Below are 21,524 nucleotides of genomic sequence, written 5' to 3' on the forward strand. Positions count from 1 at the left end.
TTTTTTTTTTTTTTTTTTTGTCAGCTGCCTGTTATATCAATCACAGAGCTGGGATCTATTTATAGGTTGGGACTCGGAGTACTGTGTCCTAGTCACAAAGAGAGGCAGAGACGCAGAGGGGACTGTCGGCTGGTGCAGGCAGAACCAAAAGATATTTAATCAGCAATTAGAAACACCTGAGGGCAAGGGAAATTCTACTCCAGCCTCGAGCCTCATCTCTCAGCCCGCAGCATGTAAGTAGTGAACTTCTACCTTTTATTGCATTTATGGGCTTGTTTTTTGGTTTGTGGTGGGGTTTTTCCTGGATCCAAATGTTGCTCTGCATCAACCCTTTTATCTGGTCTAAAAATTATGGCAGCATCTTGATATAGTTAAAGGTAATATTTTTTTTTCTATTTTCACATTGTCAAAGGAAGGTCAGTGTGACCCACAAGGAGAGGAGTTGGTTCAGAACTTTGTAGAAATCAGGCGGTTTCACTATTTGAGTGTGGCTTTTTCCTCTGGAAATAAGCAAATGAAAGTTTGAGTGGAACAGTTTTGTTTTGGGAATAGAAACGATCAGGTTTGCTGGCATTCCAAAAAGGTCAATGTATAACATAACTCTGCTTAAGGGCTTACCAAGGACAGGTGCTATTTATCCCAGGCTGGTAAAGGCAAACCTGGAAACTTCAGCAGTCCTGTCTTAAAAGAATCAAGTGACACCCTTTCCTCCGTTAGAAAAAAACCCACACCCCCAGCTTCATATCAAATCTTCTCTTATCAGGAAGATGAAATGAAATTTTGCTTTTACTGAAGGCATTTATCATTGAGCAGTTGATGTTTCTTTAATTTTAAAAGTCCCAAAGCAACTGAAGTCTCTTCAATGACAAAAGAGGGGTGCAAGTCTTTGCAAAGTCGGCACAGTGACAATCAAAGAAGGAACTTACTCTCTCATTGTCAGCGAGGTGTTTGCTTTAAAGCAGCCAAGATGCAAAATGTTTGAACAATGATATATTTTTAGAGTATTTTTGTTAACACAAATATGAAGAGAGAGAGAAAATAATTAGTCAGCAATTGTGTTTTTAATAGCTTTTAATATAATATTTTTTTCAAAATAAAAGAGCTTTTTTCTTCTTTCATATTTTTGCCTCAGATGCTTGTGTTACATCTTTTACAAAATGTAAGGAGTTTATTTATTTTTAAATACAGAAAAATGACCTTCATTTCCTGTGTTACGTCTACCCCAAAAAACATAAATATTACAATTTTTCATTTTGGTATGTTAAGTTTTTTAGTATAAATTTCTAATTAAATATGTGTTCAAAAAAATTTCTCCCCTGCCAATTTACCATTTTTGAAAGTAACAACAAATAAAATGAAGCTAAACTTATAGTAATTTGGAGGAACGAGTGCCTAATGAAAATAGGATAAGAAAACCAGAGCTGTCTCACAGTTAAAATATCAAGTCCTGAGAAAAACACAATAGATGAATTGCTTGGACTGACTGTAGAAAGGTGACAAATAGGCTTGTTCTTTATTCCTTTATTTTGCATTTCTTTGATGTACATTTTGTAATGCTCAAAGCATTTAGGTTAAGTTCTGTACTGACCACAAATTAATGCTTTCTAAGTTTTTAACCATTGATATGAATACTGTATCGTTCAGCTAGAATTCCTATATAAGGAAGGCAATGTGGATAAACAAGGTGAATTAACATACCCAATTAACATACCCAAATAATGCCCCAAAAGATCATTACAACACACCGCTTGCTATGAAGCTTCCCACCCCCAGATAAAACAAAACTATGAGACTGATCATTCTTATCACATGAAACTTTATTTTGATTATTAAGGTTTTTTATTTGACTTAAAAATGAATGTATTTAAATTATTTAAGTCCCTTTTTTGTTTGTTTTGCTATATTAGATTTATTTTTCTCTGATAATGCAATGTTATTATGTAATAAAGGGAGAGCAGATTTTTCTGAGAGGCATTAAAGGAATAAAATTGCTGACTTTGTAACTAACAAACAATCTATCGTATAGCTAGTCCGAGATCCCCCTAAAAATTGAAAACTGAGAGACATCACTGAAAAAATACAAATTGAATCAGTTTCTTCTCTACATACAAAGAAATATCAGCATGACTATGCTTGGGAACTACTGCAAAAAAACTCCCCACTTACCATACATTTTTGCAGAAATCTGATAATTTCCAAAGAAGTCCTCTAAGTATAAGGCTATAAAGGATTCAGTCTTAAGAATTTGTTTGGACGATTCAGTAGTTGTGTCCACATAATTGTTGGACTTTATCCTTTCCTTTCAGCTGCATGGGGGCCTTTTGCCCTGACATATCTTTTTATTACTACGTTGGAAAAAAAAATAACCAAGCACCAACTGTCCTGTGGCATGCCAATCAATGGCTTATAGGACCACTTATTTGGAGGGAGGGAGTTACCTGTGGTTAGAAGTAAGACTGATGCATTATGTGGTAGAAAGTGTTTGTTATTTAGTTTCTGCTTCACTAATGATTCACATTTTGTGGACTAAACACCCTATCAGCCTCCAAACTGTGTTACTGAACACATGCTGTTGCATGATTTTTTTTTTTCATTCCTTAAAAAAACAAACATCTTTTGTTTCATCCTAGTTTATTTGTTTCTTTGACTGCAAAGTAATGATTGACATGCAGGTTCTCTTTTCCACGCCTCTCCTTTCATTGCTGAGTATGACATCTCTTGGGAATTATAAATAAAACCTGTGCCAAATCTGCTGCACAGGTGTCTGGAGTACAGCATGCTCAGGTGTCTCACTGTAAATCCCTGAGAATATGAAGTAAACGCCAGCAGGATAAAAATACTCTTCTTGAAACAATTCTGTGTTTTGAGGGGCCTTCTGAATAAACCCCCCAAAGCCAGCAGCCAGTTATTAAAGACTATGTAGCTATCTCTCTCTCTTACCTTTTTTTATCACTTCACCTGTACATCTGTCCATCTATTTCTCATCTCTCTATTTTTACATTTCATTATGCTATGCTTGCTCTCCAGCTCTCTTCTTTTCCTTTCCTGAAGACACATTTCTATCTGGCACAGAAAATAAACTCAGATTGCGGGTAGTTATGTTAATCTAATTCAATCCTCTGTGGGTTAGGAGTGAAATTCTAATAGTGGAGCTGTTGAGGGCTTTTTTGTTAATGGCTTGGGGATTACATTGAGTTAAAGGCTCATTTCCTAATCAAACAGAGAGGGAGAGAGTGACTCCGAATATTTATGAGTCTCCCAGCGAGAGTTAAACATTGAACTCCAAAAGCAGGATTTCAGTGCTGCAGAAAGAGTTAAACCCCCTCAGGGCTGCTGTGGAGAGGGGAAAAAAAAAAAAAAAAAAGGAAACCAGTTAAGCCATCAGCATTTTCAACTGCTGTATAACTTCAGTTTGAGAGAAAATAATCATCTCACAGAGCTAAAATGGAAACTGTAGCAAGATATTTAAAACAAAGTCAAGTGATGCTTCAAAAAGGCTCTTCTTCAGTGAAGCAGCATGCACGCAGTGCATGCAGCAGCCTAATAGAAACTCCAAATAAATACCCTTCTAAATGAGAAGGATTGGAGGGTGGGCTCTCTTTTTATTAATAATGCCTGGAAGATACACGATTTAATTTTTTAATGCTTTTTATTTTTGGTTCTACTTAACTCTTGGTTAACCTTTTCTTAAAAAAAAAAAAAAAAAAGAAAAAAAAAGAAGTATGGAAAGGTCAATATCTAAATTGTTTTACTTCTGTTCTGTAAACTGGTATTCTTTGAGGTATTTTTTTCTTCTTGTCCTTCAGTTTAGCTGGAGTCTTGCATCAAATCATATAGTTGGAGAACTGGATTCTCTGTGACAGGCATGATTGACCAAATTAATGCTTGATTGCTTTTGTGATGAGTTCATCATACATGCGTGGACAGCTTAGGTAGACCATGCTGTTGCTGAAAAAGAGCAGGCCTGCCTGCCTGCAACAAGCTGAGGACTTCTGTGTTGCTAAGGCCTGGTGTGTTGTGAACTAGCCAGCTGTAGACTCTTTTGCCCTAAGCTGGGGCTCAGAGAATCTGTCTGCAGTAGGTGAACTGCACAAAATCAAGACTGTGACATGATCCTGCCTCTCTTTTGAAGAGAGGTCCTGGAAAGGAATGGAGATAGAAAAGTGCTGTCTTCTGACACATGGCCAAGTCATATATTTGTGTTCCTCAGTTTTCCTGTCTGTAAAATGATACATAACTGCCATCAAAATAACTCTAAGATCTACAGAAAGCAACCTTACATAAATCCCAAGTGGCTGATTTGTCCATGGGAAAAACTGCAAATCACTGACATAGGTACATAGCTTGAAAACAAGATGGGTTTGTGCTGGAAACAAGAGTCGCCCCACTTCACTTTATTTGTTGCTGTTGTTTGTTTGGGGGGTTGTTTGTTTGGTTTTAGGGGGTTTTAGTACATTTTGTGCAAGCCACCAATAAGATTTTCTGATTTTGGCATGACAAGCAGATAGAAGTCTAATGTAATTCTCAGGTAACATTCAATGGTGTTGTCCCATATACTAGGTCTGAATTTAGTCTTGTTGACTCTTTGGAGATGAAGCTCCAGGTTTATTACTCAAAAGTCATAAATTCTGGCTAAAATTTAATGTTTTATTCTGGAGCTATGTTTATCAATGGTCATCCTGTGTATACCAAACTTTTTGTTTTTGCTGACATGTCTGTCTGGATGTAGCACCTTGAGGTAAGAATTGGCACCTTGCCCTAGTTTTAAAATTATTTAAAACTGTGACCTGATGTGAATGCCTGAGGCCCCGTTCTCTTTGTGCTCTGTGCCTGGACCTGCTGAGGAGAGCGCCATCAGCTAGAGTGTACTTTATTAAATGCATTTGAAATACACAACTATTGTGTTCTTTCCCTCTAATAACTGGCACCTACAGCAGATCACTTTGAGACAGGAGCTTTCTGTGGCTGAGCTAAAAACTATTTTTTTTTTTCCTGCCTTCCTTTCCTTCCCATCCCAGTTTTTGTTTGCCTCAGCCTTTTCCTCTCCTGCACTGTTCTGCTGTGGCCATGACCTAGCAGTTTGTACTTAGATCTCCTCTGTTGACCATTCAGGCAAAATATACTTCCTTCACTTCTTTTTGTTCTTTTCAGTGCTATGCTGAATCCTATGAATGACCTGCTGCTGTTTACCCTGAAGGTACCAGCATTTTGGTGCAGCTTTGCCTTGCACATATACAGTGTACGAAGAACTGGGGAATGAAAACTGATCTTCAACTTTCCCACAAGCTACATAGAAAGCTATTGTGTTCTTGCATGCCACAAGTACTCAAAAATATAGTAGTGTAGGAATTTCAGGAAAGGAAATACTGCAGCTCTAAACTTTTAAAACCCACAGTTTAGTTGACATGAAGTCTTCAAAGTAATGACAGTTTTAAAGCCTCAAGACTCTTGAAAGTCTCCAGAAAAAGGGCTGCATCTTTAGGGGAAATTACCTTTTCTAATGGGATAAATCTTGCAACTAAATCTTACTATTTAGATACTAGAAAACATATGTACAGCATGTATGACAGGAAAGCATAAATGGCTATTTTTATTCATTACGGAGTTGCTGCCCTTTCCTTTCGCTCATGTGAGATGTGAATGATCCTGCTCACAAGAGTTTCACACTACTCTCAGAATGGATTCTCTTTCTCTTCATAATTGTGTTTGCTGGATCAGCAGGAAATATATTCCACAAGTTCTTGTTTCCTCAGCCTCCTGTGATCACCTCTATGCAGTAGGCCTGTGCCAGTGACTGGTGGCTGTGTACTAAAATATAGGCATTTAATTGACATCCCTCTAAAGCTCACAGGACCTAGAGGGTGACTTTCTGGGTGAGCAGAGAGGGTATGTCTATCACCAGACTTGCCAGGCAGCTTTCTTTTTTTTTTTTTTTTTAGCTGCTTCTTCTTCTTTTTTTCTTTGTTATTCATCCTCAGGCCTTTCTTTTCCCACAGGCCCCCTGGACTTTTTATAATTGCAGTTACTCTCATTGGCAGCTTTTTCTACTGCTTCCCTTTAAACAAGAAGTTCTTCCCTGTTGCATCATGTCCCCATGGCCTAGCACGAGGGATTTCAACATTTCTGTGTTGGTGATGTGAACTAATGTAGATTGCTGAAGAGCTCACGTGAATAGGATTTTCTCAGTCGTATTTTTGAGCCCATGATCTGTAGCACTGAGAGTGTGGCAGCACTCAGTTTATAGCCATTGGCAAGTACTGTCTTTGCATGGGAGAGAGGGAGCAAGGATTTTCTGTGTGAAAAATTGGCTAGGAAAGGATTACTTGCATAAGCATCCTCTCTAATGTTTCACTTAAAAGTCATTCTAGGAGCCTATCCCAATCCCACTATTTTTTAGGTGGAAACTTCTGTGTACAGGTTAAATTTGTTCATGGCCAATCTTTACACTGAGTTGTTTGTTTCACTGTTGTTCTTTTATTATAGCTCTAACACAGGCTCCCTGTTCAGTCTAAGGTGAGTCCCTTCCCAGTGAGATGTGGTTTCCCATTTTAAATGGGGTTCCTGCTTGCACTGTTCTCCATGGTCTGTAGGGAACTGCATGACCGCAGTAAAACTCTTCATCCTATTGCAAGCTCTCAGTACAGTCCTCTGCCTCTGGTAGCCTCTGTTCCCTTTTTTACATTGCACATAATCCCATGATCCATTCACTCTTCCTGAGCTTTCTCCCCATTTCTCTTACTGTTTTTCTGCTACATAGGATTAAACTTCAGTTTTGTGGTCTCTAATTAGGTTCTACTCTTGTGACTCTCTGTAATGACTGTTCATGCCATCTACTGCCTATGCTTCCCCTTCTGTGAGTGTCAGCCAGTGCTCTGGGAATGTCTTATATTCTCTGCACAGAGAAGTAGTGGGGGATAGAGAGCTACGGTTTCTTTGGGACCCTCTGTCCTGTACCAAGAAATCAGATGCAAGGATGCCTCTAAGTGCTCCAAGAGCAGCATATATAGACATGTTATTGCTGTGCTGAAGTACTGGGTCATACTGCTTGGCAATATTGTGTTCACCTGGATACATTACTTCTAGCTCTGTAATCTCTCCTGGCACATGGGCTTGTGGAATGTGTGTTTAAGGAGGACAGAATTAATGGGGCTGTGCTCCTGTGTTTGTGAAGGGTTAAATGATGGGGGATGAGAGCCACAGCTTCTCATGGGGAATAAGGACTAGCCAGAAGAATTGATTGTCTTGGCTTATTGATCCTTTAGGAAACAGCACTGAAGTGATAATGCTGTCCCTGCCACTTTGAGGCACTTTGTACCAGCAACATCCTCTGTTTATCTAGGATAGTGCAAAGGAAGAGCTGCTCTGTTGCTAACTCATTCCAGAAAAACCCCATGCTAGACGTGTTAAGTTTACGACTTGTCTGTTTGCTCTCAGGGAAAGGTGGATGAACAGAGGTAGTGTTGTTACTTTATAGTGCATGATGGAGATTGGCTGCAAATGGTAGTTTGTGAGTTGCTGTACTGAGTCTTTGCTGGCCGTGTCTTGGTCTGTAGCATTCTATGAAGTCTCAGGCTATCATGTCACAGGATATCCATCTCTCCCATAATTTCCCTCCCTTCATCTTTCTGGGCCAATTGACAGTCACTCCTCAGTTGGTCTTGCTTATAAGCTGAAACAGGGTTGTTGAGTGCTTTTGGTCTTGTGATCCCAGTGCTAACTCCGAGCCACTTGCGTGGGCTGATCAGTAGCGGATGATAAATTATCCCACCTTCTTTGCACTATAGTGTCAAACCTGGCCTGAGAAGTCAGGTGTGTATTTCTGGCCTCGGCGTGGCAGCAGGAGAAACACCCACCTGCTGCAGGAGCTGCTGGAGGAGAGCAGTGCTTTTTGTCTGCTCAGCTGCACCGCCCCTGTAGATGCATGAAACATATTCAAAAGCACAGCAACACAGAATGTCAACCCTGAAGATCTGCTGGGTTCTTCTGCAACTATGGGCCTACAAGAGGTGAAGGCCCTGACTGTTTCTGGCTCTCAGTTGTCCTTGTAGCACAGTAGGCTGAGGGAAGCCCTCTCACACTGTTGGCCCTGAGGCACCAGCTGCAAGCAGGTGATGAACTGGGCTTGGCTTACGCCATTAGCTGGACCACTGCTGATAAGTGCAAGATTTGGACTCTCACTTGTAGAGATAAATAAGCAGCTTGCTCATGGTGCTCCCTAACTCTTTTTTCTCTGCTTTGTATTTGAACATACTTTACACCATTTCTCTTTCTGGATGTGTTGTTGTGTTTTGTGGAATCTCAGGCAGGTCTCTGCAGCTTCCCATAGCCACGTCAGTAGGCCAAGAAAGCTTGGGACCATTTTGGAGGGTATTGCAAAATCTTGCACAAAGCCAGGAGGGCCAAAAGGCTATTGTGAAATGCTTTTTTATTAACTTAGGCCAGCTTATATAGAGATACGCAAATAACATACAAAGCCATTTAAATACCCTACATATCATTTCTATACTTTATCCTCTTTGATGTTGCCAACAAATTCATTGTCACACTCGATGTTTGACTTTACATCTCCACCATGTGAAAGGAAATGATGAGAAAAATTGCAGTATTGTTTTAAGAGAAGAAAAGTGCCTAGACCATAGGGTTTCAGGGAACAACTGAAAAACTAATGCCAACCATCTTTTTTTTCCCCTGAAAAAAAATAGGGAGTGATATGAATAACCACCAATGCATACTAGAATATATAATTATGTTTATTTTGGGACTTGATCAGTGGTTGAACATTCGAGACTCACAATACTGAATTTAATATAGTATGCAAAATTATATATTATGTAATGTGAAATTATAATTTGCTACTTAATAAATCTCATGCTGTGACTGTTCTACTTCTTCTTAACTAGTTCTCAGACTATAGTTGTGAGTTTTACTGGCAGCTTTGGCTTTTGCTTCCATTTTGTTCTTGTTGCTTGTATCATGACACTGTACTTGCCGCTATTACTGGGCTGCTGTGTTTAGCCATGAGACAGCTTCTGTCTGAAGGAGCTTCCAATGTGATTCAAGATAAGAGACTACCGGGGGTAGAGTCAGTCATGAAGTCTGTGGCTAGAAGAAAGATGAGGGTAGCTGAGATAGGAATTAGTGGTAATGTACTGCTGAAAAAGTGGCTCTTGTGGAGTACGGGTGGCTTTACTTGATGCACACTGTACTAAAAGATACCAAATAGGTCTTTATATTCCTGTGTACAACCTGCCTAATTCTTTGCTTTGCAAAATTAGCACCGCCACTTTCTTAGCTAGGAAGACAGCTCTGCTACATGTTTTCAGTATCTTTAGATTTGCATATGTGTTTTTCTTATTTTTTAATACTGTAGTTATCTTTTTCTCATTTAAAAAAGTGCTTTATATAAAACAAATTAAGTATCATTTCACATAAAATTAATCTGGGATTTATTCTAAATCATTCAGTGGCAAAGTTATGGATGGATTCAAAAAGATACCCTCAAAAAGGAATTTATGGGACATGTGGACTTCTCAGCTGCAAGTAGAGGTTGTAGTCTAGAGGGCTGTCTAAGCCACAGGCTGCCAAGATACTGATTGTGAGGTCTGCAAAGGTGCAGCAAGGTGAAGAGCAGGGAAAACATTATGTTTCTTATAGTCTTTCCCTGAGCACAGGTTAGTGTTTGATATCAGAGACAGAATATGAGACTAGGTGATAACTTCACCTAACATAGCTGTTCCCATAACTTTCTCGCAACTGAATCCAGTTGCACTTCGCAGTCACTCTTCGCAGTTAGTTGTTTATAGGTTACTCTGTTACAAACATGTGGTATCTGTATTTTGGGGTACCCAATCTTGCTTATCCTGAATGTTTTTCTATTGTTATGGGTAATATTTCTAAAGCTGTGAAAGTCCCTAGGATAAATAAGCTATGCCACCTTGAAAGTAGCAGTGAAGAAAAGATTGCAGTCAGGAGCAAGACTGAGCTAGGCAGAAATGATGCTCTCTGAATTTACCCTTTCTGAACGATACTGTGTTCCTTCCCACTGACAGAGTGGTTCTTGTGGTAGAATTTTCAGGGCAGAAATTAGACCCAAAGGGAAAGAGGCAATAGGTTAGAGGATATTTTCATGTATTTATGTTTAAGACCACTTTATGCAGCAGCTGGGAGTTTGTTTCAATGTATAACACGTTTTGCTGCTGCAATGTGTAGCTCTGTAGAAGATTTGGTCACCAGATGGGTTTTAGTTTGGTGGCATGTTGAGACAGAGGAGCATTGCATTACTGTAGCATTAGCTGATGAACGTTTGTTGAAGTTAATGGTCACTACATTAGAACACCCAGAAAGGCCTTTGCCATGCTTGTACTTGTTCCTTTGTAGCTTTGACGTTGGCTTCTGGCTTCAACTTTCCCATGTGTGAGTGAGAGGGAGTGATGTGCCTGCAATACCTTCCTTCCACAGTGCAACATGTGGCAACACCTTCCCACGTTTTACCTGACAGAGAAGCATTTGGATAAGCACGAGATATTTTGCTTTTTAGATGAGAGTCCAGTGTGAGAAACAGGAAGGGCCACAAACATTTCTGCACTCAGTGGTTATATGGTGAAAGCCTGCTTATTGTATCCTGTGAGATCAGAGCCCTGAAAAAGTGCCCTGTTACCTGTTGAAAACTGCAGCTTAGTGTTTTGGGTTTTTTTCCCTCCAGGATTTCATGGGCCTTCCTCAATACAGCCACCTGTAAACCTTTAATTGTAAACCTGTGTAAATGTGGAAGCTCATGTAGTCTCATGTAGTTTTGCTGCTTAATGTATGTCTTCAGTAAAATGTGAATGCTGTGGGGCTTCTGAGCACATTTACTTTCATGGCCCAGAATTCACCTCTGTGGTGAGAGGGCAGCTTTGCATTACTTTTCGGGAGCTAGAAGAAGCCAGTCAAGAGACAGCAGTGCCTCTTATCTTGCTTCAAATGTAGATTGTAATCTTTTGCATATTTCAGTACTTTGCATTGGTAGGTACTGACATGCATGGGAATCAACCCAAAATCTTTTACACTGAAGTTTTGATAAGCCCTCTGACCTGAAAAACTCATGACAGGCCTGGAGTGTCTAGGAACCATGCTACCTTTAGCTCTCCATCCCAGCCGGAAATATTCCTAATATCCGTTTTTGTTTTGAGGCCATCAATAATGTGGGGCAATTATGCGACTATGAAGACTGATTTGATATTGTACAAACATCTTTTTGTACCATTTTCTATTTAAAAGCAGAGCCAAGCAGGAATTTATGCTGCTGGTTTCCCATTCATCTGGGAACTGCTGCAACTTTAGTAAAGGCACGTTTCTGTGGAGAGAGGACTCAAGCTGCTAATTTGACTGTCGGAGTTTATTTCTGGAATGCAGCAGTGTTTCACCAACAGAGCAGCTGTCCTGGAAACACTTACCACATGGGGTCATTTTCCTCTCTGTGTGTAATCGGCAAAGCCACCCCAGTTAATCTGAATCCTTTTAAGTCTCCTAAACTAGACCATAGGGAGTGCAGAGAGGTCTACAGGACTCTGACCTCCTTAACTTCCTTCTCCTGTCATTAGGAAAGAAAAAATAGTCCCATGCTTAAATGTCCCTTAAAGGGGAAACCTATAATCTCTTGTGAGCATGGCAAACTGTTTCTAACAATAACATATTACTGATTTGGGGGGAGATGTTGGTCCTCCATTTTCTATGGATATTTTGTGACAGTAGCTACACATCTCCTAGGTTTACTAGCTATTCCAGGTTGTGGAATCACAGCAGTCAGAGGTGGGAAAAGCTTCTTGGGTTATTGCATTCTTTTTCTTCTATTTGATTTGCTTTGCTTGCATAGTTTCTTCTATCCCTGTTCACTTCTGGGATGACAGTTCCGCAGGTCAAATCCTTCTGCTGTGAGAGAAATTTTCCTAGTTATTCAGTTTAAATGTTTTCTTATTTTCCTTTTTATTCTCCCTAGTTCTTTCTCATGTTGCCCAGTTCCTTCCTCACTGTTTACACTCTTCAATACTTTTTTTATGTAAGTCCTGTCTCTAAAGCCTCCTTGCCTCTGGTAGGCTCTATGGGGTTTTCTTTTCCCCCTGCTATAACCTTGCATCAATTTTTTGAACTGCTGTATAATCTTTATTGTGGTTCTATTAAGAATCTTTCATTCTTTGAGTTTAGTGACTCCCTTCTTTGTTTTAAACCTGTCTTCTAGGCCAGGCTCCAAGGCCAGTCACAGGCAGCAATTCTTTGTGGGTAGGGGGACATTCTCTCTCAAGTCTGGACAAGTCCTTTTTCAAGAGGCTGCCACCTGGCAAGTCCTGCACCTGTGATCTGGGCCAGCCTTGCTGCAGCCCTCATGTGTGCATCGCTGGAGCTCTGTTAGGGAAGCCTGCATCTGCCAGGATTCAGAGACTGCTCCAGTAAGGTACTTGAAACTGATAACACAAATTACTTTGATCGTTGCTGTCTTCTCTTTCCCCAGGATGTGCTAGTGTAGCTTTTCAAATAAAGAAGTATGACTTGGACTTCCTAAAAATTAACACTGTCATCAAGATTTTTGCCCCTACAATCAGTTGTTTCAGAAAGCGGTTTCAAAAGACACCTCGGTGAATTCAGCTAGAATATTTAATAGTTTAATTTCAGAGTAAAGAAAATTCTAAAAAAATATTCAGTGGATGTGCAATTTCTTTTTCTAAGTTCTTTGCCCTTCCAGGTGAGTGATGAGGTGAACATAATTTGTCCTGCATCATCCTTATGGAAAGGTAGAATCCAGAAGGATGAAAAGACTGGTGTGATCCCTTTAGAGGAAAGGCAATATAGCTTTTCCTTGCTAAGGGGAAGTAAGTTGTAGTGGGAAGGTAAGACTGATTATTTGAGAGATGTCACAGGAGGACAGGTGATCACTTTTTAAAAACAGCCTACTGTGATGCAGATCAGAGAGGGGTTGGAGAACATCAATGCGTGTCTTTGAGAAGCCTTCAGTAGGCAATAAAGTAGTAAATTCTCATGAAATGAAGAAGAATAGAAAAATATTTTCTCCAATGCTATGAAAGAGTCTTTTTTGATGGAACATGGCTATGTTCACTTGAAATTAAATGATGGATTTGTGTTATCTCTGTTAAAACTAGAGTGCTGTTTGGTTAGCCAGAATATGTGAGAACTGGAAGAACAGGGATTTTCCTCTTCCCTTTTATGAGTGTGTTATATCACAGTTCTCAGTTTGACTTCAGACTTCCAGTGCACCCATACTAAAAATGTAATAAAGGCAAACCTGGACAGTGGGGCAAACATATTGGTATTGACTGACTGACAAACAGCTCTCTTCACTCATTTTGTAACCACGATGTAATGAATTTATAGTATTTGTTCTCACTGTTAACTTGCTCTATGAAGCTTAAATAAAATTTCAGAACACTAAAGGAAATATTTTAAAAATTAAATCTCATTTTCCTCCCATCTAACCAACCCAAAGATTACTGAATTCAAGATATGGACAGATTTAAATGACCACTTTTCCTCTTTATGATTCATACACTGCATAGCAGTTGCCATTAGCCTTTATACGTTCTTTGTATATGCTTTATACTTCCTGGTAGATAAAGCATATGTCCTCTGGGGAAAATGGGTAGTTTTTTGTTGCAAGTTTATATAATGTATAAGAAACTGCCTTATAAAAACCATATATGACTCCTCTTAATTGAAGCTTATTGGGATCAATCAAGTATTGGATAGTAGATACAGCACAAACATATCTTAGTGAACAGTTTCAGCAGACCAAAGCAGATGCTTTGTACACACTTGTCTTGCTTTCTACAACTCTTAAAGAACCATAAGGAATCTAAACAGATTTTAAGGCAGACCCATACTATTCATGCTCTAGACCTAACTGTGTTAAAATCTGAAATCCACCTAGAAGCTCTTGTGCTTTTGTAGGCAGCTTCTCAACATCGATTTAGAGACATTGTGATAGAATATCCAGCATGCCTCATGACAAGTGGTCCCAATGGCCAGATCCTGCTGTTTAAAAATGCCTTCATTGCTAAGTGAAATTTGTCTAGTTTTGGATACCAAGAATAGTCTTCTCTTACATCCTTTTAAAGCTAGATTAAAGAACTTTCCGCTATTAAATTTTCCTCCATTTACAATTAGATCAGGTCACCTCTTAGCCTATTCTTGGAATTAAATTATTATGCTTCTTAGATCTCTCACTGGATAGGTTTTGTTTCAGACAGGTATTAGTTTGACAGCACAACGTTTTTCAGTTAAAAACTGTCTTTCAATCTCACTCTGTCTCAACCATGTCACCATTTATCTACAGAAGTGGGGACATTTTCAAAGAAAAATACTGCAGATATGAATGTTTTTAGGAAATCCTTTGACACTGCTAGTGGTTTCACAGCTTTCACAGCTGCTCTGATGTGGGAGTCATGTCATATGCCGTGTACAGGTATTTGTGTACAGGTGGACTTACAGTAATCCTGCATGTGGTCAGTTTGCATTAAGCTAAGCTTTTGGCATTTTTAACCCATATCAGCTCCTCAATCTGAGCTGTACAAACACATGTTAACACGACGGAGGAGGCAGGACAAATGTGTCTCAGATGAGGACAGCGAGATCTCTGCTTTCTGCAACAGAGGTGGATTAAAGAGCCTATGTAGAGAGACTTAATTTCTTCTACAATACAATTTGTAAAAATTAAACTCCTAAAGGAAGCAAAGGGGCATGAACAATATAGTTTTTATGCTCTTTGAATGTAATACATATATATTATTTGTGTCAAATTCAAGGAAAATCTACGCTTGTGCAGAGGGCAGGAAGAGATGGGATTCTTTTATTGGTAATTTAAAATACAAAATCTTACTCTAAAATCCACCAAAGAAAGATACTCAATACACTCTAAAAGCCTTTGGGCTTTGTGTGTACTATATGTGGCAAAATGTGGTTGTGTTGCTCCAGGAAGAATTTGGAGAAGAAATCCTGGTTTGTGTGCTTTTATTTTCATACTTTTCCCACATTGCACAGGAATGGATGTTAAGAACACAGTTACTTAAGGAAGTTGAGCTCTGAAAGAAAAAGAGTTGCACATGAGAACAGAACTAGTAGCCTGTTGCTGAGGGCATGATACAGTCAATCTGAAGGGAAAAGGGCTTTCTTCTCTCCTTCAGGATTTTAGAACATTTGCACATTTCTTCTGACATCTCCCCCTGCTATAATGCCATGAAAAGGCCACTTCCTTTCATCTCGTTTTGCTAGGATATTAAGGCTAGTCAAAATCAGACTCTGTTAATAGATGTAGTAATGAAGCACATTCATCAGTTTCAAATGCAGGTGGCCTGTACATCCATAATTTTACCACGAGTTTTATTCCTTTTCTGTTAAATTAGGATTTGCTTATCAAGAGAGCAATTGTAAGTGCTTTACCAAAGAATTCTAGAACCAGTTGTTAGGTATATTGAATTGCTTGTGTATTCAGTATAGCTGTATCCCTACAAAGAAAATACTTGGATTATGAAATCAAGGTAAAGGGGCTTCATGCATCAGGATTACAACTGCTACAGTGAAATACACCCTTCTTTGTACTTTGTCTGAATGTGATTGTTTCTGCTATGGGCAATCTAAGATTTATGGAAATAGCTTCTCAGCTAGTGTAAACCGGTACAGCTGCAGTGAAACCAAACAAGCTCTGCCACTGTACACCACGTTACAACTTGGCCCTTGGTGTCACTAGGTGCATATTTCCTTGCTTTTAAGTGGTCAGGTTTTATATATGCAGTAACTACAGGGTTGTCAGAACCTAAAACAATCCTAAGCATGGTTCTAGCAGAGGGTTTTACTTTCCGACTGTACCTAGACAAGGGGAAGTACTCCCATCAGGTAAGTGGAACATAGGTGAGAACGGAATGAGAGAGTGTTGGGGGAATGGTAGTGATGTCAAGTCTCATTTGAGTTGGCATTGTAGCGTGACAGGCCAAGGGGATAAAGTGAGCAGGTTGCAAACATTGCCCTATGTATGAGACTTGATTGTGTTGTATGCAGGCAGGACACCAGGAAGCAATGAGGTAGTGTTCTTGCTCGGCACTGTTCTGGTGAGATATTCAGCTCTGGGCACTAGCAGCAAAAAATGCAGAGGAAACTTGGAAGGTAGTAAGAGAAGAACAACAAAAATGATAACAGAGCTGGAGGGGTTGTTTTTATGAGGGAAGATCAAAAGAACTAAATACGTGAAGCTTTGCTAAGTGATGACTAAGAAGGGAACGTGAAAACTACCTACAAGTGTTTGAAAGATATAAACACTAGAGGTGAGCAAACAGCAGGGAGAAATAGTCTGCGAATTTGAAAGTCATTTTCAGTTCATCTGTGTTTCTGCCCTTTAGTGATCACTTTCTGTTAAGACTGGTGCTTTGCTGAAAATATTTTCAGAAAAATTTTACTTATATATTGAAGTGCTTCGGTATCTGCAAGGGAATTCTGAAATGTAAATTCAAGCTTCAAATTTGAAATTTACTTTAGCTTACATAAGTCATCTAGTGTATAAGCACATCGTGCTAATCAACAATATGCAAATTTTCTGCATGGCAAGTGAAATATGTGCTTGAAAACTGTATTTTCAGTTTTAACATGGCACTTGCATGCTTCCCTGATGAAATTACTTAGTTAACTAAGTAATGCAGGATGGGTTCCAACTGCTTTCTATAAGCTTTGCACCAAAAGGTGGGGCATTTGATTTTGTCGACAGACATACATTTTATAAACGGTAAGATTTGCTGAACTGTTGGGGGAGGTATTTTTTCTTTGACAAGAGTTAAATTGACTAGGGCCCAAAAACAGTTTTATGAAGTTGTCCAGATTCACTCATACACTGCGAGGGAGATCCTTTCTAATTTTTTGGTGCACAATTTGTCACCAGAGAAAGGTGAATTTAGCTCCTGTGACCCTCCATGGACAGTTGGAGCAATTGAATTAAGAAGAAATTTCAGGATGAGTATAAGAAAATATTGTGTTAATCGTAAAATTTTCTCCTTATGGAGGTCCACTTATTTAAAGCTCTTGGGAAAAGCAGTGGAAGTGGTTGTTGGGCAAGCTTCAGGTGAACTGACTAGTTTGGTAAGTCATTTTCAACTTTGGTGATTTGTGAATTCAGGCATTAAAATACTACGTTAATACTCATCAACAGGCTTTTCTAAGTATCTTTCCCTGTTAATGCAGCATTGATGTGAATAACAAGAAATGTATAGTCAGCTGTGTAGATACCCACAGTTGTTTCCAGAGGCATTTTCTTAAAGAGTGTATGTATGCACAAATGCATCAATCCATACTGTACACACAAACTACAGGCTTTGACCTATGCAAACACGCACCAAATTATTGCTTTCTATAAACAAATTAGCATGCTTTAAAAGGTGAAAAACTCTATAAAATTGTCTGCCCTGTTGTTTATGGTGTGAGTGGAGGATGCACTACATTACAGAGGGGTTCACATTTCTCTCTTCTCCCCCCCCCTCTAAATGGACGTGTGCTCCGTCCATTTCACCATTGTTCCTGCCAGCCCGATCCCAGCAGGGGTTCCCTAATTAGCAATCTCTTCATTTCCAATCAAAGCACAAAGCGGCCCCAAAAGCCTCTCTTTATGAGGGAGCTGAGCGGTGGCTGGGGACGTGGAGTAGGATAATTGCCTTCGCCACTGGCAGCAGTAAGCAGCCTGGCTAATTCATTATTGTAATAACTTTGCTTGTCCTTGGGGAGGGGGGGGTGAGGGTGAGGAGGACTGAGCCTGGCGGTGCTAGCTGAGGACAGGGGGAAGGGGGAATCCAGCCAGAACTGAGGTAGAAGATGGGGACAATTGGCAGGGAAGGAGAAACTGTTCAAGCTTTTTCTGTCTGTCCCCCTAAATAATCTGAGGATTATGTCAATTTGTGGCATGCTAGCCAACACTCCCTGAGCATGACTGCTATGAGCACCCGTCTGCTCTGCCCTTGTCATGTTTGCAGAGAGGGCAGTCCGGTAAGGCACGTAACTTGGCCCTGGGAATGCTGGGGAAGCTGGGGCTTAGTGGATTAGGAAAACTCAGGGATTGCCTCTCAATCCAGTAGGAAAAGCTGAGACTCAAGCATCCAGAGAAGGTTGAATGACTGAGGTACCCACAGTTTGCAGCTTTCAGTGATGCCCAAGAAGTCACCTGTCCTTGTGTGGAGATTGCATGTTATATAGCTTTGAAGGAGCCAGGAGCTGACAAATCCTGTAGCAGAGCCTTGTTCCTATCTGTCGTCTCTTTAAAATACCTTTAACCACTTGCCTGTCTTCATGTGGGCTGCAGATTTGAGTTTGCTGGAGCTCTGTTGGCTTTCAGTAGCCATCAGGGCTCTGCCCTTGTGAACAGACTGCTAAGCTAAGATGCCAGCGACTGCCTGAGCTGCTGAAGGGAACACACAGTGGTTGTTACTTCCTCTTACTTGAAGGCAAATATCTGTGGTGTGGGACAGCAAGTTTATTAGGTTTTGAAAAGTGTACATATTTTAAGTAGGGAAGACCAATCATATAGTTCCAGACCCCCTGGTTCTTCTTTTATTTCTCTGTGTTTATCTCAAATTGGTGTGGCAGGGTTTTGTCCGTTCCAGCTGATGGGACAGCTTCTCTTCCAAATTCCTTTGGACTGTTATTGCTGTGTACATTCTTTGAGCCCATCACTTTGAGATGGTCACCGTTCATGTTTCTGCACTGAGATGGCTGGAAATGTAGCTATGTGTTTTACTCCCAGATTTTTTTTTACTGAAAATAATTATTTCTGACATAAAAGAAACAGTGACGTCAAATGCAAGTGCCAAACATGCAAACTGTGTGTGGCAGGAGCAGTTTAACATTAAATTATGCCCTAGTATTAGTGAATGCTTCATTCTGGGGCTATTTGTATTGTATTTGTGTTATGGAGAGGCAGACAGAGCAAGTCCTCAGCCTGATGGGCATTTCAGTGATGTGTAACTGAGCCTTTGATTCCCAAACAGTTTAGCCCCCTAAGATGCAAAATATTTACTGGCAGCAGATATTTGAGGTAGTTGAATAAGGCAATAGAGAATTAATAGACATTTGAAGCAGAATTTATAATTGGCATTTTCTGGATTCTTGTGATCAGTGATGTTTTCCCAGCTGCCTTATGACAGTTTCTTGTCTACCAGGTTTCTCCACCTCTCAACTAGACATTGAACCTCTTGGACACTGTGCTGCCTACAGCGAAAGGAATGTCAGCTCAGTGAGTTGACAAGCAAGAACAAACTTCCTCTGCATTGTACCAATGTGAATGAGCAGTAAACAAAGGTGATGCTTAAGTCACAAGAGAAAATATGCCTCTTCATTTTTGTTCTACATAATCAGTGCTGTAGTCCTGATTGTGTTGTGCTTCTTGCTGTCTGTGTAAACACCATACAATGAGGAAAGTTCAAACAGGCCAGTGAATGCACACAATGACACTTACGGAGAATTTTAATCACTTGTTTTGTGTCCTGTGTAATTTCTATGCTTCTGGATTCTTTTTGTCAAAGGATCACTGTAGCAGTGATGGGGGATTTGCGCATCTCTCACAGCTTACCCAGTTAATAAGTTGCAGCAGTAACAGCACATAGGGTTAATGTAAGCTTGTGTAGGTAACCCTCTGTTCGCTAGAAAATGAAGTATCACCCTTTGTACATTTGTGGGATTCTCCCTCGTGTGGTATGTTCTACCCTTGATTTGCATTTATCCCTTCAACCAAAATTTAGAGTACTTTAACTGTGTGGAAAGTGTGGTGACCAAGAGTTAGAGTCACAAGTGGCTAGACTCTTAGAATGAATTGTTTTCTTTCCTTGTGTTTCCAACTGCTTAGGACTGAGGATAATTTTGAATCACATTTCCAATGGCTTAGGAGGCTATGGATCTTAAGAGATTTTGGTAGATAATTTGGGAAAGGCAGTTCAAGGGACTGAAAGACATCTGATATGCAGAACACTGCCATAAGTTTGATGGGATGCCGGGATATGGACAACAATAGTAACAATAGGCAGTTTAGTTTTGACTTCGCTTTTAGTCTGAGACCCTAAATTGTTGCATTGTTAACAATTGCTTGAGGAGAGGTAAGAAATTGTGGCAATGGGCATGAGAAGGAATATTAATGATCCAATTTCCAGCTGGGTTCCACTCCAAGGCTTCGCTGGGTGATGTGCATTTTTAATCATAACAAACCAAACTGAGAAGGAGCTGTTTGCAGCAAGGCAGGCCTGTGTGTGGAGCCACAGTGTGTGACACTATCTCAGACCTCTGCCCCCTGCTCTAGGGAAGGCACAAGTCTGCTCTGCTTGAGCGCTGCCACAAACAAGGTTGCACTGTGACAGTAAAAACCGGATAACCACTAGAAATGGATCCAGATAGAGAGTGCAGTAACTACCTTGAATAGCCTAAAGCTCTTGACCAGAAGAAATCACTGAATTCAGCTGGAACTTTTGATCAAAACTGGCCCTGATGCCAGTTTTCTAGATGCTAGAAAGCATTTTACTATAGCCATGCTGAATATCCTGCTAGCTGCTTTTACAGTCTTGATGGTTCTGTGATAGGGTCTTCTTACTTGTTTGCGTTTCTGAAAAGTGATTTCTCTGACTTTCAAGGGCATGCAGTCTGGCTGAGTGGTGTACCCAACAGAGAGACAGCTTTCGATCTTAGTGACACAGAATTTGGGAGAACCCTTGAGGTTTTCTTTACCTCTGAGGTGCTTTTCATTATGAACTTTCAGCCACAGAGAGCTTTGATGTACTACTTTGGGAGCCCATCGTCACATGGTTCAAGTAGCCAGTAGGAGTTGCTGTTGAAGGTCTGGCTTTCTCAATACAGGACTTCCAGCACATGCTAAGCAGGACAGTCATTCCATCTAGAAGTAGGCAGGGGTGCCACACTCTCTCACTGTAGCGCAGGAGCTAAGGGAAGAAGAAATAGTTGTCTCACATCCCCTCAAGTATATGTTAAGACCAGAAGTAAAAACTGTCTTTCCTCTTTGAGTTTTCAGCAGCCATTTAGTTGCTTCTCTATATATTAGTGCTAACCCAAACCAGGGAAAAGGGCTGAAGTGCTTGCATGCTTGATCTTTGTAGCATCATGTTTTGTGTATCTAATTTGTAATCTATAATTTGGCAGAGGAAAGGTGTCTGGTGGTTGATATCCCATGCTTCTGTTTATTATTTTCAAGTAAACAAGATGGGGAATCTGGAAGAGATATGGGAAAACTCCTGTCCTGCTTTTTATGCTATTAAACTGGGAGCTAGCATTCTCTGGGATGGTCTGTGCTGATGCAGCCATCTGTATTGTTCAGGCAAAGGTTAGAAGATCACTACAGAAAGATGGGACATTTTCTTTCAGAGAAGGAGTTTCTGAAAAAACATACACACCTGTAAAATTGGAGCCAGTCAGGCTACTAGAGTCTGCTGCAGTGACAGGGAAATTCTAACAGCTTAAAGACCTGTGTTGTGCTTAGGAGTAAAAGTTACATGATTTGTGAAAGAAGA

The 21,524-nt window shown here is 40.1% G+C and overlaps 1 protein-coding gene across 1 annotated transcript in view; it reads left to right on the forward strand.

The window, feature by feature from the left end:
• Positions 1-107: 107 nt before the first annotated feature.
• Positions 108-21,524, forward strand: part of ESRRB (estrogen related receptor beta) — a 134,629-nt gene continuing 113,212 nt past the window's right edge. Inside the window, exon 1 of the mRNA XM_027883677.1 lies at positions 108-233. Within this exon, the coding sequence (XP_027739478.1) occupies positions 232-233 (2 nt within the window). The 5' untranslated portion in view covers positions 108-231. The remainder of the gene's footprint in view (positions 234-21,524) is intronic.

Source organism: Empidonax traillii, unplaced genomic scaffold, assembly GCF_003031625.1.
Source record: "Empidonax traillii isolate 1590-97213 ecotype Southwest subspecies unplaced genomic scaffold, ASM303162v1 scaffold132:size1788729, whole genome shotgun sequence".
In the NCBI taxonomy this organism is placed as follows: domain Eukaryota; kingdom Metazoa; phylum Chordata; class Aves; order Passeriformes; family Tyrannidae; genus Empidonax; species Empidonax traillii.